The sequence below is a fragment of the Pelobates fuscus genome, chromosome 1, assembly GCF_036172605.1.
Source record: "Pelobates fuscus isolate aPelFus1 chromosome 1, aPelFus1.pri, whole genome shotgun sequence".
Taxonomy (NCBI): Eukaryota; Metazoa; Chordata; class Amphibia; order Anura; family Pelobatidae; genus Pelobates; species Pelobates fuscus.
The window spans coordinates 424688805-424708371 of record NC_086317.1 but is presented as its reverse complement, the minus strand read 5'-3'; the positions used below and the strand labels follow the sequence as shown (position 1 = coordinate 424708371).

The following is a 19567-nucleotide window of genomic DNA, read 5'->3' as shown; positions in this document are numbered from 1 at the left end:
AAAATACACCTTCTGAAGTGGCCCAGTCAGAGTCCTGACCTCAACCCGATTGAGATGCTGTGGCATGACCTCAAGAAAGCGATTCACACCAGACATCCCAAGAATATTGCTGAACTGAAACAGTTCTGTAAAGAGGAATGGTCAAGAATTACTCCTTATAAGAAACAGAGATAAAGAATGGCGCTAAAAATATATATATATTAAAATATCATATATAAAACCAGTGCAGCACACAGAAAAACCACCCAAGTGTATAGTCACTATATAACACTTACATACAAGGATAAAACAACAGAGAGGATGGTGGTTGCGCACACAGTAAATGATATCCTTTGTATAAAATGAGATCCCTAGGTTCTGTGAATATAAAAAACCATCATAGGGTGATAAATCTCAATATAAATACAATGTTAAAAAACTTGGAAAAACTCACAATATTTAGAACCTTTCTGAGTTGGCTCTAAACTTTTAAAGCAGATTTATCAATCTGGTGCAGATATTGAAGTATAGGTCCCTTGGAAAACGTCTGGGGTCTTCTCTTTTATAAAAGTCAGGAACCAGGTCACCAGGTAAATAAAAGGTAAATACTTTAATTAAAATAAAGGTAAAAAAACAAGCACAACGCGTTTCGACCTAGTGCAATAGGTCTTCCTCAGGTGCATAACATCAAACAGTACCACAACATTCTTATATAGTATACATAATAAATACAATTATTTTACAAACATTAGCAGCTGTGGAGTCCGTCCTCATCTCCATATATGGAGCGTTTCCGGCGGTAATCTGCCTCCTCAAAGATGGCCGCCGTATAGTATTGTCTATGAAGGTACATATGACCTTCCAAAGATGGCCGCGCGACTTTGCCATGTAACTATGAGCCAGTGTTTCCGGTTTCGTTTCACTCCGGTCACGTGATAATATTACAGATTTAAATAGAGCACAGTTATTAAATTATAGGAATAAGGATAAAAAAGATCAGAATAAACAAATCCCACTTATTTTTAATTATTGTAGCAACGTTGGTACACTAAAAAGAATTGTGAACAAAAACTGGCACATCTTACAACAAGAACATGAAATGCGTGATTTTTTAGGAGATAAACCAAAGTTCACTTTTAGAGGGGCAAAAAATTTTAAGCAAACTTTAACTTCTAATTATGTAGATAAAGAAAATAAAAATTCTAATTTTTTAACTAAGTGGTCAGAAACCCAAAAAGGTTTTTATCATTGCGGCAACTGTTATGCCTGCAGAAATACTCATATAACTAAGAAAAAAGATGATTTTATATCAAACATAACTAATAAGAATTTTAACATTGATTCTTTTATTTCATGTGAGTCTACTAATGCCATTTATTTGTTACAGTGTACATGCGGCTTACAGTATGTAGGAAAAACCTCAAGACCGCTAAAAACCAGAATTTATGAACATATTAGGAATATTAAAATTGGGTTTTTAAATCATAGTGTATCTAGCCACTTTTTAGAAAGACACAATTCCAATCCAAAAGAATTGGAATTTACAGCGATTCAAACAATACAAACCCATTGGAGGGGTGGTAATAGTGCTTTTAACTTAAGTAAAAAAGGATCAAATTGGATATTTGAGCTCCAAACATTATGTCCAAAGGGCTTAAATATCGACTTTGAAATAGGTCGCCGCACCACGTGACCGGAGTGAAACGAAACCGGAAACACAGGCTCATAGTTACACGGCAAAGACGCGCAGCCATCTTTGGAAGGTCATATGTACCTTCATAGACAATGAATACTATAGGGCGGCCATCTTTGAGGAGGCAGATTACCGCCGGAAACGCTCCATATATGGAGATGAGGACGGACTCCACAGCTGCTAATGTTTGTAAAATAATTGTATTTATTATGTATACTATATAAGAATGTTGTGGTACTGTTTGATGTTATGCACCTGAGGAAGACCTATTGCACTAGGTCGAAACACGTTGTGCTTGTTTTTTACCTTTTATTTTAATAAAAGTATTTACCTTTTATTTACCTGGTTCCTGACTTTTATAAAAGAGAAGACCCCAGACGTTTTCCAAGGGACCTATACTTCAAAATCTGCACCAGATTGATAAATCTGCTTTAATAGTTTAGAGCCAACTCAGAAAGGCTCTAAATATTGTGAGTTTTTCCAAGTTTTTTAACATTGTATTTATATTGAGATGTATTACCCTATGATGGGTTTTTATATTCACAGAACCTAGGGATCTCATTTTATACGAAGGATATAATTTACTGTGTGCGCAACCACCATCCTCTCTGTTGTTTTATCCAAGAATTACTCCTGACCGTTGTGCACGTCTGATCTGCAACTACAGGAAACGTTTGGTTAAAGTTATTGCTGCCAAAGGAGGTTCAACCAGTTATTAAATCCAAGGGTTCACATACTTTTTCCACCTGCACTGTGAATGTTTACATGGTGTGTTCAATAAAAACATGGCAACATTTCATTCTTTGTGTGTTATTAGTTTAAGCAGACTGTGATTGTCTATTGTTGTGACTTACATGATGATCAGATCACATTTTATGACCAATTTGTGCAGAAATCCATATCATTCCAAAGGGTTCACATACTTTTTTTTGCAGCTGTAGTAGTTTTCCTGAATTATCTGAATGCTTAACCCGCTTCCAAGCTAATAAAATCTAATTTATACATAAAGATTACGGGAATGACCTGCGCATCATGTGTTCACAATATTGAATCCAGACTGAAGAGGATAACAGGCATTTTGCATGCCTCTGTCACTCTTGCTACTTCAAAAGCCAAAGTCGAGTTTGAACCAGAGATTATCGGCCCACGAGACATCATCCAAGTTATTGAGGTATGAAAAATTAGATTTAAATTTGTCATACGTCCTGGCCACCAGGTTACTGATAAGCAAACCACGTTGTAAACCTGTTATAAACTATTATTATTGTTTTTACTATTGTTCACATTTATGGAGCACCAACTCATTCCGTATTGTCTTACAATTATACAGTGAGGATATATAACAGCAAATGAAGACAGACTAAATACATGTTGTCAGATAAAAGACGTGAAAGGGGCTTTGCTCAAATCCGCTTACAGTCGAAGAGAAGTTGGGTAAAAGAAAGAGAAGAGACAGAAGAACATGTCCGAGGGCAGGAGAGGTCGATAGGTAGAAGATGACTGTAGTGGAGTGAGGGATGTGTGGAGGGACAACAGGACTCTTGAAACAAGAAAAATTACTCAGGAAGGTAAACTTTTTGATAGAGATGAGTTTTAAGGGTCATAAACCTTAAAGGGTCTTAAACGGCCAGAGGGCAGGGGAATGTGTGATCGGACGAGGTAGGCCCTTGAGAAATCTTGTTAGCAAGAATTAGCAATGTGGGAATGAACAGAGGACTGAGTAAGTTCGCTAACAGAGCATAAATGGAGTTTATTTGGGAATTAAAGTGGAAACATAATGGAGGGTGTAATTGTTGAGGGCTTTGAATTTTAGTGTAAACAGTTTAAAATGGATCCAAAAGAGTATGGGAAACCAGAGCAAGGACAGGCGCTAGTTGCAGTAGTCAAGACGTTAAATGATAAGTGGGGCACCAGTTCGTGTTTCTCTACTATTAGCAATATTAGGGGTGCCAGCAAATGAGTCGGGCCACATTCCTAAATTAGCCCACATAATCTTAGCTGCAGCATGTAAGTGTATATTACACCATTGTATTAATTCTTCTCATCTTCCATTATCATTGCTTCATACAAAAGTTTCCTTTTTTTTTTTAATTTTAAATGAATTGGATTGAAGCCTCTTTAAAGAAAAAGTACTTTGAGAAAAAACAATATTAATTGCTCGGCAGCAATATGTTCACTCTTTAGATAGGTCTATCTAGTTCAAAATCAAATCTACTTTTGAATTCATAGACTGGTATCTTACTAGAGTAATAGCGGGCAGACCCCCCATAGTATCAACAAAATCAATCTCTTAATGCAGGGGCATGATCTATACACTAAAACCACTTCATTAAGCTAAACTTGTTCTGATGCTTATATTATCCCTTGAACTGACCAGCGGCAACACTAAGGGACGCGTTTGTACTATGGTATCCCTTTTTGTCGCCTTTGAATTGTGATAAAACAATTACAGACAATAGTGTTGTCAATGCTGCGTGTTATAGTCCAATCTTTGGTACTTTAATTGCTTTAAAGTAATGTTTATTCCATGTCTGTAGTCTCAATGTTATTATTACTTAGTGGTACTAATTTTATTGATCTGAGAAATATGGAATGTGAAGTGACCTTGCTGGGAATCGAACTTGAAATTCTGATATACTGCCATTGGAGCACTAACATCTAAGCAATATCTTATATTCTCACATTGACAGGACATTGGCTTCCATGCTTCTTTGGCCAAAAGAGACTCCGCTGCACATAACCTGGACCACAAAGCCGAAATTAAACAGTAAGCAAAGTATAACCTTACGAGATATGAAAAAGTAAAATGTACCTGTCATACAAAATTACTTGGTATCATTTTACTGAATTTAAAATGCATTTTCTACATTGTGCTTGATAATTTTTTTAACAAATTCGTAGTATATCCTGATTTGGAAAATTTTTCCAGCTAGGCATTGTTTGCAAAAATGTTGCAGTTTACAATTTGCTACTTAATGAATAAACCTTTTATATATGTTTTCCTTTTTAAAGGGTTACTCCAAGCATCATAGCCACTACAGCTCACTGTACTGGTTATGATGCCTAGGACTACACTGGCACTATTCCCCAGTAACGGGGTAAACCATTTTGAAGTGGTTTATCCTTTCATCTGTTTCCTGGTGGTCACCAAGCCTCTTGTCATGCAGGGTGGTATGTATCTGGCTTCCGCAACTTTTGTTGCGATCCTGCCGGTCTCAGCCAATGAATGAACATCTGTGCAAAGAATGTTCATAGAATTTACATTAGCCAGGATAGAACTCTTGTTCCGGGCTGCCATTGGCTGTCGTAGGTGGAGTCAACACAATTTTTCATTCCCTGCATATCATGAATTTTGCCAATATGTATTTTTCAGTCATGCTTTATGGCATGTATGGTTTATCTATTAGATTTTATTATTCACTACAACTTCTTCTTTGTAATCTTCCACGGCAATCATGGTCAATTCCATCATTATGGTATTTTTCCTACAGAACATCAGTCTGAATTTACGGAGTTGTTGATGGCAAAAACAAACAAACTGGTTGTTCAATGCCAGTTCGGGGGTATTTCATTTCTGCCTATGGGGTAAATTAAAATCCAGCGTTAATTACGTGATCTTACAACTAATATAGAGACAAACAAAATGAATCAATCTTAAATTTATCTGATTAGCCTATCTGACCTTCAGCATTTTAATAGTGAGTAATGATACAAATAGGTGACTAGCCATTAGCTTACGTTCCAAATTGACCTTTAGGCATAGTGTACGTGGTTATTTGTTGTATTATATCCATAGTAATGTAGATTGGATTAGCCGTATTAGTAATGTAGATTGGATTAGCCGTATTAGTAATATAGATTGGATTAGCCATATTAATCCAGTAGGCATAATGCCAAAAGAACCAGAGTATGAAATTATAAATTTTTTATTGGACTAACATGATATTAAAAGAGACAATCTTTGGAGAGTTAACCTCTTTTCATCAGGTCTGGAGAAAGGAGGATCAGTATTGCTTCAGAACTGAGAAAATGAGAATAACTCTTGGATGTTTTGTCTTTTAAATATAGTCCAATAAAAAAGGTATCATTGCCTACTGCAATATTCTAATTATTCTGTTATCTTGTATTATCTCACTATATTGTTACAGCGCTTATTTGTGGTTGTATTTGCTTAAATTGATTATCAATGAATAGTTATTAAAATTGGGTAGTAGACATGTGCAATTCGTTTCGGTCCGAATATGAATTTGGATGAATTTTGGGCAATTCGGACATTCGGGTACTTCCGAATTGATGAGGTCCTGAAGTTCTGAAATTACAGAATTTCCAAAGTGCCGAAGTTCTGAAGCACAGTATTGCCCAAGTACTAATATACTTACCCAGTGGAAGAATGAAGAATGTTACACTGTATACAATTTTAAATAAAAAGTATACAAACATAGCCAGAATTCAGCTGTAAGCATGTGCAACACTTACAACAATCAAGTAACACACATTCATATAAAATGTAAGTTACTTAGCCAGTTAATGTAATGACGGGAATGAATAAGTAGATAACTCCCTAATTCCCACGGTATCAGGGAGCTATCTACTAAAAGGCTTAAAGTCCTCCCCCCTGGCCCCCACCCCTGAGCGGTGGGTGGGGGCCCTAAATACTAATAAGGGGGGACCTAAAGTCGTGGATGGGGGCCCTAAATACTTATAAGGGGGGGTCCTAATGTCCTCCCCCCCCGGCCCCCACCCCTGAGCGGCGGGTGGGGGCCCAAATAAAAATGTTACCCCCCCCCAGGTGACTAGGGGTCCCAGACCCCTAGTCACCCCCCCTTAAAAACAATTAACCCCTTACCTACCCCCCTCACCCTAAAAATAATGAGGGGGGGGACCTTTAACTAAGTACCTGTAAAAGAAAATAAAACTTACCATTCAATGTTTTCTTTCTTCTAAAATCTTCTTTTTTCAGACCCAAAAAGGCCAAATAAAAATCCATAATAACCGACGCAATGCAAAAAAAAAAAAACCGGTAAGTCTCTACATTTACCTGTCACAGCACTCTGGTTGGTTTGAAATCCACCAATCAGAGTGCTCTGTGTCATTTTACACAGCGTGGGAAAGTTCTTTGGAATTTTCCCACGCTGTGTAATTTGGCTCATAACACTCTGATTGGTGGATTAAGTAACCAGCTGGATTTCAAGCTAACCAATCAGAGTGACAGGTAAATGTAGAGACTTACCTGTCAGTCTCTTCATTTACCTGTCAGAGCACTCTGATTTGGATGGCTTAAACCCACCAATCAGAGTGCTCTGAGCCTAATTGCAGGACGGGGCAAGGCTTTATAAGCCTTGCCCCGCCCTGCAGAGCTCAGTCTGCGCGGAGCCCTCGCCGGGTGAAGATGGATTATTTATTTTTTTGCGCTCGGTTTTTTTTTACAGGTACTTGGTTAAAGATCCCCCCCTCCTTATCTTTAGGGTGAGGGGGTAGGTAGGGGGTTAATTTTTTTTGGGGTGGAGGGGGTGACTAGGAGTTTGGGGACCCCTAGTCACATTGGGGGGGGGTAAAAAAATGTTTAGGGCCTTGCCCGCCGCTCAGTGGTGGGAGCCGGGGGGAGGACATTAGGTCGTCGCCCCTTATTAGTATTTAGGGCCCCCACCCACCGCTCAGGGGTGGGGGCCAGGGGGAGGACATTAGGTCCCCCCTTATTAGTATTTAGGGCTCCTACCTGCCAGGGGGGAGGACATTAGGTCCCCCACCTTTTTTAGTATTTAGGGACCCCACCCGCCGCTCAGGGGTGGGGGCCAGGGGGGAGGACATTAGGTCCCCCCCCTTATTCCAATTTAGGGCCCCCACCCCTGACATTAGGTCCCCCCCCTTTATTAGTATTTAGGGCCCCCACCCAACGCTCAGAGGTGGGGACCGGGGGGTAGGACAATAGGTCCCCTCCCCTTCATTTTACCTTAGGGCCCCCACCCGCCGCTCAGGGGTGGGGGCCGGGGCGGGGGCAATAGGTCAATAGGGCTCGGGATGGGGGACCCTATTATTTTTGTTATTATTATTTTTTTAATAGTGAGCAGCCATAGGCTTGCATTCTTTGTATAGTTAGACAGTCTGTTTAATAGACATTCCCCTACTCGCGGTATAGCGAGTAGGGGCAAAATTTACTAATACTAAGTAATTTTTACTAAGTATTAGTAAATTTGGCTGAAAGACCAATTTAGGTCTTTCAGCCTTTTGGTAGATAACTCCCTAATACCGTGGGAATTAGGGAGTTATCTACTAAGCGGCTGCAAGAGAAGTCCCGAAGTGGCGAAGTCCCAAAATGCCGAAATTCCGAAGTGTCGAAGTGCCGAAGTTGCCAAAGTTCCGAATTTCGGAATGCCGAGCCGAAAATTTTCCACATGCACATGCCTATTGGGTAGTATTGCTTCCACTCCAGACAGGGTATTTCATGTATTAGTCAAAGGACTGAAAATATTAGAGCTAATGGTAAACTGTTAGAATGGCATTTTATGTGCTATATCAAGTCAATTTTGGTGTTGAATTCAATATGTGTCAATAAAACTTTGGAAGGGTTGTGATTTCTTAAGATTGACTGGTTAATGTATGGTTTTGGGCACGTTGTCGCCAACCCAATAATGTTATGTGTGCTGTTGAAAAGTAATGGACAGTGTGATCGTTATCTCTCCATGTTACTAACTACTCATTGGTGGAGGTAATTTTCAAATGATAGGCTGTAATTACCCCTAAGTTACTTTGAACCCGAGGCAGAACATTTTTCATTTAGCAATACCTGGCAGTTCATTTGGCCAGATAATCTATGTCAAGTGCTGGCAACTTTGATTTTCTCGTTTTACTCCCATCACTATGAAAAGGCCACGTAACCTGTTAAGGATTGAAGAAATGTTTCAGACCTGAATTTACCTGTGTTATGGTGACTGTAGCAGAATAACTTCAATGCCAAGTCTGCAGTAATTTAGCTTGTTTTTATGATAGAAACTGTTTTTGACTGAAAAGCTAACATCCATTTCCCGTTTTAGGTGGAGAAATTCTTTTCTGTTCAATCTGGTTTTTGGCATCCCTGTCTTCTGTCTTATGATTTACATGTTCTTTGTGGACCGTCACAATTCCATGGTACTAGATGAAAACATTATACCCGGGCTGTCAATAATTAATCTCATCTTCTTAATGCTGTGCACCCTTGTACAGGTACGTGTAAGTGTAAAACCAGTATTAAACCACTCTAAACCAATCTCATACATGGCCTTTATCATTACATGTTTTCATTCTGATGTGATACACTTTGAACCTCTTCTGAAAGTGATCTAAAGATTTGACCAACAGTTAAAATTAAAAGAAGACTCCAATAACCGTAACCACTGGTGCACCCCCCCTTTCCCCCACCTCCCCCATATGTAGTAGTTATGCTGTCAGCAGTACCCTGGTCTCCCCCTATATGTAAGTAGTCAAACTGTCTTAGAATGGTTTGAATTCTTACCTTGGATCCATCAGGTTCCATATCTGACCTCATCTGACACTCTCAACTTGCACTTCAAAGCTAAGCTCAGGAGAGCTAACAGAAGTTACTATTTTGGCTCTCTGTTGCTTGTAGTGAAGGTGGGAAGTGGTGCTTGGTAAAACCAAGGTAAGTAGTCAAACAAAGACAATTTGACTACTTACATTGAGGAAGAGCAAGGGTACTCCTAGCGCCATAAACACTACTCTGCTTGGCGTCTACCTTTAACAAAAACAAGATGCAAAAGTGAAAAAATTTCAATACTGTTCTCTATGTGCCACATGTGTTTGTTGTTATTTTTATAAATCATCTTTATTGTAGTTTTTGTAATGGTGCATGTACCTTGCATACTTTAAACATTTGTGAGATGCCGGATTTAATGCAAATATGTGCTTTAATATCCAAATAATATGTTTATATAATAGATACAGGGAGTAAAGCAAGATAGCAGCAAGACATTAAATTGAAACATATGAAAATAAGGAGTTGATAGGAAAAGGGCTTCAACAGAGAGAAAAGTGTTGTGGTGACGGTGCAGGAAGATAGTAAGCATATTTGTCTTGTTGACTAAAAAGTACCAGTAGACCAGAAAGTAGACTATCTTGATGTTTATTGTAGTATTTAGAGGAGAAGAGGACAAGGTGATTCATAATTAATTTACAACCTTCCTAAGCTGTTTTGTAAGTTATAGAATCTTGTAATTTGTGGGTTGAATGTTCATATTAATGATTGGTTTTATTAGAAGTGTTTATGGAGAAGGTTTACTGCAAGGTTGGTGTCACCAAAATCAAGTCGAGCTTCTTTTCAGCTGTTGTGTTGTATATACTGGAACCACAATCTAAGTACCAACAAAACTTGGGCTTAATGGAGCAGTTTTAGCTTATAGATCATGTGCCTGCTGTTTCACTGCTCAATTCCCCGCTCTTTAGAAGTTAAATCACTTTGTTTATGCAGCTTTAGTCACACCTCTCTGCATGCAACGTACACAGCCTTCCTAAACACTTCCTGTAAAGTGTAATCTAATGTTTACATGTTCTTTACTGCAAATTCTATTTAATTTAGAATTTTTTATCTGCTGAACTGTCAATAGCTTGCTAAACCCTGCAGGAGCCTCCTGTATGTAATTAAAGTTCAATTTACAGAGCAGGAGATACAAACTTTAAATGACATCTGATTGAAAATGAAATACATTTCTTTTCATGCAGGCTGTGTCAGTCACAGCCAGGGGAGGTGTTGGTAGGACTACATAAACAGAAACAAAAGTGATTTAACTCCTATATGGCAGTTAATTGAGCAGGGAAACTTCAGAGGAATGATCTATACACCAACAGTACTTAATTAAGCTGTTATTTTGGTGACCAATTTATAAAAGTTGTTTTGGGGACTCTAATGTTCCTTTAATTATTTTTTTTATGATATCTAAATAAAATTGTACTTTTTTTTTATTACTTTTTTTTGTGCCCACCACAAATGTGGTGCTTTAAAGGGGCACTGTCACACATTATTTAATCAGAGATGTTTATCTCTAACAATAATATGGTGCCAAAATTAGACATGGTGTTTGTATGTAGATACACTTGTAAAAAACAATATTTCTATGTGTGCATATATGATTACCACTGTGTCATCTTTATCCTTCCGTACTAGAATTCTAGGTGTTATAATAAGTTTATTGTGTTTGTTTGTGCCTTTGTCCTAACAGTCCTTAGGAGGAAGGTATTTTTACATCCAGGCTTACAAGTCCCTGAAACACAAAACAACAAACATGGACGTTCTAATAGTCTTGGCCACAACCATCTCCTACATATATTCAGTGGTTATCCTGCTTGTGGCCATTGTAGAGAAAGCTGAGAAAAGTCCGGAGACGTTCTTCGATACACCCCCCATGCTGTTCATGTTTATTGCTCTGGGGAGATGGCTTGAACACATAGCAAAGGTAATTATCCTGTAAGATTGGTCTCAGTGGAGGATTGTCAGGAAATTACAAAGATCCTTCTTAGATACAGGAAATGTTTAACCCTTCATGGTGTCCTATGTAGCACAGGAGATCAAAACATCTAAAGCATTTTTGACACTATAAAAGGTTTAATTGTATCCGTTCACTTTTCTGTGGACAAAATAACCGGAGCCAGCCCAAGGCGTGTACAAATACTGTGGCCCTTGCTAATCAACTAAAAATCGTTTGATGCTTTGTTAAAATGCTAGTAACATCAAGCAGACACAGCGGGTGGCATTCAAATGAAATGGTTAAAAAAAAAATCAGTACTGGGCCTTATATATCCATAGGGACATCTCAATAATGGTCTCAAAAGTACGTCACACTTTAAGAAGGAAAATTCATGTATTATTGGTAAATAATCCCATTTAATCCTCAACAATAACCTTGTTCTGTGGTGCTTACGGTGTTTGTGCTTTTGATGGGTTATATCACATAATTTTCTTGTTGAAACTTCTTTTCATTTCAATTTCACTTTACTCAAAAGTACTTCAAAATATGTATTCATTATTAAAGTTTTAACTAGTGCTTATCACTAAAGAGATGTTGTGATGGTGTTGAATTTGTTAGAATGCTGAGCCTTTACAGCATTGGTGGAACTGCCATGTATCATCAGAGTTGGTCCTTAGTGCATGGTTATAGCCATGTACCTCTTACCTCCCACCAAGGGTAGTTTTCTAATTTAACATTGACTCTGGAGGTAATGAAAACGGTAGCTCTCCTTGCTTTGCCTGCATGAGCATGATGAGTACATTGTATGTTAAATGCACGTGTACCCTCTGTCTGTCTTTACCATTTTTACTCCCCAGCCCATGACCTCCTAATTGTACAATAAATTGGCGCTATTTTAAAAGGTGAAGTCATGATGCTGATCTTTTATGAATAGAGTATGGTTACAATGATAGTTTGACACTTGGCATTTTCACATTGTGATGGTGCTATTTTAAAACAATAAACTTGATATCTAGGGTTTGATCTAACTCTTCATCATCCGTATTGTGTTTTGAAGAGCTTGCATTCTTTGTATAGTTAGACAGTCGCAAACCTGGCAATGATGCAAACTTAAACACGCAGCTAAACCTTGAGGTCATAAAACTGAATTCAGCGCAGGGATGTTCTGTAAACAATCAGAGCTTTTTGTATTTTGAAATGTGTCTATGCTTTTAATGCAGGGCACACACTTACAGTTACTCTTCCCTTCTCATTTGGTTTGTGTGACGGATTAAACCATAGTAATATGGCTATAAACGTCCACTCTCCACTAGCCATTGGCAAGTAAAGATTCAGCAGTGGCAAGTTGAAATTTGCTCATGGTGCGTGTGCCATGGACCCTCGAAGCTCGCACTGGCAAGTAATTTTTAGGCCGGCTAATACCTTAGGACTTAGAATTTTGAGTACTGATACTAGTATAACTCCCTTATACTTATTAAATGCAATCCTCGTGTTTTGTCACAGTATGTGTTTGGTATATCAGATGGAATCAAACTGTTTTAATAAACGTGAATTCCTCTGCCTTCCATAAAATCGTTGGTCCTAGTTCCTGTAACAGTAAGGGTCTTTTTCCCATGAAATACCATGCACCAAATACAATATTGCTTTCTCCAAAGCCTTCCTACCCTGCTAAAGCTAACTGTGACTTCCTTTCATCTCCTAGAGTAAAACCTCTGAAGCTCTTGCCAAACTCATATCCTTACAAGCGACGGAAGCTACTATTGTAACCCTTGGACCAAATCATTCAATCTTGAGGTATAGTCTTCTGTTAGCATTAACCTGTTAATCTTGCATAGTTCTCAGGCACTCAGTGGTAAACCTGTGATCTTGTGTCTTAGAAGTGTAGCATGTGCAATTAAATGTTGTAGAGATGTAAACTATATTGTAAAGCAGTGGTACCCAACATTTGACCAAGGCAATGAGAGAAAAATTACCAAGGCTCACTTACTTTTGTTTTTTTCGTCAATAGCAGTTTATAAATGCCACATTTACTTGAAACCTTATTGACTTGCGAAATTTTAATGCTGACATGTATTTAAAGAAGAAACACATTTTATGAACTGCATTTATCCAATTACAGCCCAGAAGTCCGCTTGAGCCTTACAGCTGTTCTCCATATGTTCATTGCAAACGTTGTCTTTAGAATTTCTGCGCACCTCCCTGTGGCATGCCTGCAAATCCTCGTATTCTCCCTGCTCAAAGCTGTTTGCTTTTTCACAGCCCTGTTCATTGCTGGTAACACTGATAAATAGCATTTCCTCTCTGCAGGGCCTTTTTGCCTTATGGTAGCGCTGGCCCTGCCTCTCTGCCAGCAGCCTGACACATGCACGGGCGTATTAATAGTCCAAAAAGGAGAGCACAAAGTTTGCAAGGGCCCACATCACAAGGGTACAGTCAGGGTTCATTTCCCACAAGGCATTGGGCCTAGAGTGCCATTTTTTATACTGGCTTCACTGGGGACAACCTAGAATCATGTTGGCTACCCATTTTTGCTTTTATTCTCGTTATTGTCTGTCCTCTGCCCATTTGTGCTAAGTCTTAAATGATGTTTATCATGTTTCTTATAATTTTCCTATTTATAGTTAAATAGCCCTCTCATATTATTGTAAAGCGCTACGGAATCTGATGGCGCTATATTAATGGCGATAATAATAAAATAATAATGTGTGCATGTTTAGTTTTTTATTATTATTATTATTATTAAAGAGGTAAATCTAGTCCTATATTGCAATCCAAGAAAAAATAAAAATAAAAACATGATTTGGAGGAATGGGTACCGGGGGAACCCAACTCTGTATGTGAATATTAATCATGCATTTGTAACTAATTAAGAGTAAGGTAATGGGATGCTTACATGGTATGCTTTTCTGTGGAGAGTTGATGTTAAGAACCTCTTAACAACTTATAAGGAGATAATTTGAGTTCACATGAAGCATCATGACAAAGAGGGGGTCATTTATGTTCTATTTTTTTCCAGAGAAGAACATGTGGCTGTAGAACTGGTCCAGAGAGGAGACATTGTAAAAGTCGTTCCAGGTGGGAAATTTCCAGTCGATGGAAAAGTCATTGAAGGGACATCAATGGCAGATGAGTCCTTAATTACAGGTATATTATCAGCTTATAATGCATTTTTATATACAACAGACATAAATGGACTTTTAGAATTGCCAAATTATTATTCGGAGGGTCGGTGACTTGCAGGATTTTTATAAAATTTGGGTGTTTTACTTGCTCTCGACACTGGAGAAAAATGTTACATTAAATAGAGCATCTCATCCAACAGCAGTGACACGGGTCTTAAAATGAATAATATGTCCCTACCCTATGCCTAATGGTACCGTACATGCCGACACATGATAAATGGAGTATTTCTTCTCTGTTCAAATGGCTAATGAGTGACCTAACTACAATAATTAATGTTGGTGGTTGATCACCTACTCACCCACACATACTATTAAACAGTGAATTCCCCTTCTTTTTAAGATATATATTTTTACAGCATCATGATAGCCAGCATTCTATATCATGGAATTATATATATGGCTAGATAAAGGCTAAATTGCATATTTCCATGTGTTTTAGAATCAATCATGTTATTCATGGTATAATATGTTCTCGTACTTTAGGTGAACCTATGCCAGTCAGGAAGAGGCCTGGGAGCACGGTGATCGCTGGTTCTATTAACGCCCATGGATCTGTTCTGGTGGAAGCAACTCATGTCGGTGCTGATACAACACTGGCACAAATAGTCAAATTGGTGGAAGAAGCACAGATGTCCAAGGTAGAGGAATAGTACTGAATTAACTGTACTGTAGTTTTGTATGTCCCGCAGGTTTTCGTCTATTCCCCCGTGCCCACCCTGTAGCCACTAGGCAGTAGTGAGACATGTGGGCCACCTAATGTGTAGGGTCCCATCAGGACACGCAGCCCCCTTGTGACCTCGTGTCTAGAGTCCTGAATGGCGGTATAGTGGGGTGTTGACCCCCTACTTTGGTACGATTCGGCTCTGCCCAGCGTTATATATGGTGTTGATGGGAATAACCTAAGGGGCATCCTGTGTTTCCTTCTAAACTAATAAACTTTGTAGCTCACGAAACTGGTGCACTTCCACTCCCTGCACCCGCGAGGCCGTAGGCCGTTTTGGGTACTGCAGGTGGCCGCACCCTGACAGGTGTCTTACCCCCCCTAATCACGCTCCCAGGCCCCCGAGCCCGCGCTCCACCCAGACCTGATAGGGGGTGGGGTTGGGTATGGGAGTGAGGTACTGTGTTTTGAGCCAGGTGTGGATCGTCCCGTTAGTCTCCTGATGTCTCCTCCTGGGGATCGTCAGTTCCTCCCCCCTTGGTCAAATGCACAGTCCGAAATTCCTCCGTACCCACCCGTGCCAGCCAGGGTGTCCATGTGTCTAAGTATGTCTGCGTTCGGTCTTGGGCTGAATACCAGATTTCCTCTGTAACTCGTAACTCCTCCATTCTAGTAAACCACAGGGAAAGCGTTGGGGTTGTCTTTTTTCCAGTACAAAGGTATTAGGTGTTTTGCGATTCGGATGGTCAGGGAGCGTTTGTATCGTGGTGTGGGGGTTTTCGTGTGGTGCAGGAGGTATGGGGCGGGCTGGAAGGGTGGGACATTGTCCGTGAACAGGGCCACTATGGCAGCTATTTTCTCCCAGAACGGTACTATGAGTGGGCATTCCCACCATATGTGGAGGAAGGATCCTACCCCTCTGTTGCACCTCCAGCAGAGGCCGTCCGTGTCTAACTGCATTCTCTGTAAGCGTTCTGGTGTCAGGTACCATTGTGTGAGGACCTTGTAGGCCGTTTCCTGAGTTTTGCTAGCGAGTGCGCAATGGTGCACTAGATTGCAGATCTTGTGCCACTGGGTCTCGGTGAGTGTTTCTCCTACGGCGGTATCCCATTTGGACATGAAGGGGGTGGGGGATGTCACTGCTGTCGTTGTAGCATAGAGTAGAGGTAGGAAATGCTATAGGGGAATGGGCTCCGGGTACTGGCACAACTGTTCGAATGGCGTAAGATCCCTATATACGTTGGGGTGTTGTGGTATGGCGGTGATGTAGTTCTTAATTTGGGTGTATCTAAATGTCGTCATGAAGGGGTGGGTGGGTGTGCCCGTGAGCGTCTGTAGGGGCAAGATTTTCCCATTTGCAGTCATGTCTCGGAGTCTGGGTATGTTTTGTGGGAGGACGCAGCGGAGGTTTCCTGGTCTTACCTCCGGTTCAAAGTCCGGATTGTACACCAGAGGTAATAGTGGGGATGGGAAGGAGGAGAGGCGTAGTTTCCTCACTTGTGAGTGCCATATGGTTAGAGTGGCGGTGATGAAGGGTTGTTGGTAGACTAACCGCCTACCAGTCGAGGGGACAAGCCACAGAAGGGCTGAAAGGAGCCTGCCTGCGTGGTGTGTTTCGATGGCCTTTTGCTAATCCCCTCTTTTGCCCATTCCAGGGCCCGTTGCATGTGGCATGCTTGGTAATACAGTTTGAGGTCAGGAACGGCCAGGCCTCCTGCTGTTTTGGGGAGTGTGAGTTGTGTGTACTTGAGTCTGGGTTTAGTGCCCTTCCAGATAAATTTAATGAGGAGGGTGCGGAGTGCTGAGAAGAAGGTGGTAGGGAGTGGGATTGGTAGTGTCTGGAATACCTTGCCAAGCCAGGAAAAGTGAGGTGTGGCTCATTCTGTCAGATTCTTCCGTATGGTTCCCAGCAGTGGGGTGAAATTCATATGGTATAGTTTGGATAGGTCGGCCGTGAGCCTCACACCCAGGTATTTAATAGCAGTGTCCTGCCATCGGAAGGGGAAGTTTCGTCGGATTTGGTCTGCCCTCCTCCAGGGGGAGCCAATGTTGAGGATAGAGTATTTAGCATAATTGATCTTGAGGTTGGCGATTTGGCCGTATGTCTTAAACTCTGCCATGAGGTTTGGGAGGGAGATTTCTGGGTTAATGATGAAAAATAGCATATCATCTGCATATGCTGCGATTTTGTGGTGGTTTGCCTCCACCGTCACCCCCGAGATATCTGGGTTGTCCCTTACCACTTGTAGGAAGGGCTCCAGGGCCAAGATGAATAAAAGCGGCAACAGGGGGCAGCCCTGCCTGGTTCCGTTCCTGACCTGGAATGCATCCGTATAGACCCCGTTTAAGCACACCGTGGCCGTGGCGGATGAGTAAAGAGATTCTATCCACTGGCGCATATGGGTCCCCAGGCCGATATGTTCCAGTACGGAGAATAGATAGTCCCACGCCACCCTAGCGAAGGCCTTCACCGCATCCGTAGAGAGGAGGAGAAGGCTCTCCGAGGTGCGCTGCGCGTGGCGGATCAGAGAGAGGGCCCGGACCGTATTATCCCAGGCTTCCCTGTGGGGGACGAATCCCACTTGGTCAGGAGAGATTAAGTCTGGTATGTGTGGATTCAACCTTGTAGCTAGTATTTTAGCGAACAGGCGTAAGTCGCAGTTAAGTAGCGATATCGGTCGGTAGACCGTACACCGTTCAGTATCTCCCCACTCCTTTGGCAACAGGACAATGTTGGCCGCCAGTGTTTGCTGGGGGATAGTATTTCCCTCTGTTATGGAGTTGAAGGCCGAGATATATTGGGGGACAATGTGGCCAGGAAGGTTTTGTAGTATTTGAGGGGGAGGCCGTCTGGGCCCGGGCTTTTGCCTGTCTTTGAGGTTTTGATGGCCAGGGCCAGTTCCCCCTCCGTCAGGGGCGCCTCCAGGGCCTCCGCTGCATCTGAGGAGAGTTTGGTTTTGGTGTATTTAGTGAGGTATACATTCATGCGGGTTGCTCCCAATTTCGGGTCTGCTCGAGGGGCGTGGGGGGGGGATCGCGTAAAGGTCCGTGTAGAAGTGGGTTACAGCTGTAGCGATTTGGTCTGGCATGTGGTGCAGTTGGTCTGCGGCGTCGCGCATGCGTGCAATATATGTCATGGAGTGTTTTTTATTGATCATTCTGGCCAGCAACCTGCCGCACTTGTCTCCTTCCGTGTAGAAAAAAGATTTAGTGCGCTGGAGGGCCCTAGTGTAGGATTGCCGCAGGACCCGTGCTAGTTCTTCACGGACTGCTGTGAGTTCCCCAAGAAGTGTGTCGTCTAGTGTTCGTTTGTGGGCCTGTGTTAGGGTCCCTATCTTCGGATCATATGTTCCCGTGCCTTTTTCAGGGCAGAGGAGTGTGAGTTAAGAATCCCTCTAATCACACACTTGTGGGCCTCCCATGTCAAGAGGGGGGAATGTGTTCTGTGGTAAGTTCTTGGCGAAGTAATTCGTCAGGGCTTGTTGTACGTCTTGGGCCACCTGCGGGTTGGATAGAAGGCTTTCGTGGAGCCTCCATGTCGTGGTTTTGGGTTTGTGTAGTGGCGATGTGAGTTGAATCGTGAGTGGCGTGTGGTCGGACCACATTGTCCCCCCTATGGCAATCTGGGTAGGTAGTAATATGGAAGGAAGAAGTAGTCGATGCGTGTGTAACAGTCATTCGGGGTCGAATAGAAGGTGTAGTCCCTAGCCGTCGGGTGTGTTGCCCTCCAGCAATCCGGAAGCCTGTACTGGTGGAGAAGTGTACGAATTTTGAGCAGTGTGGGGGGGTGTCGATGATTGGCCCCAGGATGCGTCCATCGTCGGGTGTAAGGTGATGTTGAAGTCCCCTCCCAGGACCAGACAGCCTGTCGTGGAGGGCCCGTAGTGTGTCCCGAAGGAATTTGGCCTGTTGCGTGTTTAGGGCGTAGGTAAGGTATAGGTTTCGTCCAGGATTTTACCCCTAACAAATACATATCTGCCCGAGTTATCCGTCCTGGTCGAGTCAGCTACGAAGGGTATGGATTTGTGTAGGAGTATTGCTGTCCCCTTAGATTTCCCATCTGGGTTATTGCTGTAGAAGCCTTGGGTGTATATGTGGTTACAGAGTTTCGGAGCAGAGTCGATTTTAAAGTGGGTTTCTTGGAGATAGACCACATGGGCTCTAGTTTTCTGGCAGAGGCGTTGTGCGTCTGACCTCTTTTCGGGGGAGTTTAAGCCCTTTGCGTTTAGGGATAGGAAGTTGAGTGGGGCCGGTGCGTATTTGGGTGCGGGTGTAGCCATATTGTCAAGTCCCACAAGTGTCTGAGTCGCTCCGGTCTGTGGGGGCTGGTGAGGGCCCAGGTAGGTAGAGCCCGGTCCGGGGCAGGCAGGGCGGAGCGGGGTAGTGGGTACGGAGGGGGCCGCCCCTGTAATGGGGCAGAGGCACCAGTGTCAGGGGGGTAGAAATCCCCTGGCCCGGAGACCGGAGCGTGGGGGCGACCCCCCCTATACAGAAGACACCGACCTCACGGGGAGTGGAAGGCGCCTTGTCAACCAGCCATCAGAGGTGGCTGTGGATCACAACAAACACTAACAGTTGTAACTCAAACCTGTGATAT

General features: G+C 41.9%; 1 protein-coding gene across 2 annotated transcripts in view; it reads left to right on the top strand.

Moving 5' to 3' along the window:
* Window positions 1-19567, top strand: part of ATP7B (ATPase copper transporting beta) — a 79324-nt gene that overhangs the window by 40776 nt on the left and 18981 nt on the right. For both annotated transcript variants that reach the window (XM_063428845.1, XM_063428839.1), the window contains 7 exons: window positions 2682-2843; window positions 4363-4439; window positions 8704-8872; window positions 10882-11115; window positions 12830-12921; window positions 14144-14271; window positions 14793-14947. In XM_063428845.1, the coding sequence (XP_063284915.1) occupies window positions 2682-2843; window positions 4363-4439; window positions 8704-8872; window positions 10882-11115; window positions 12830-12921; window positions 14144-14271; window positions 14793-14947 (1017 nt within the window). The remainder of the gene's footprint in view (window positions 1-2681; window positions 2844-4362; window positions 4440-8703; window positions 8873-10881; window positions 11116-12829; window positions 12922-14143; window positions 14272-14792; window positions 14948-19567) is intronic.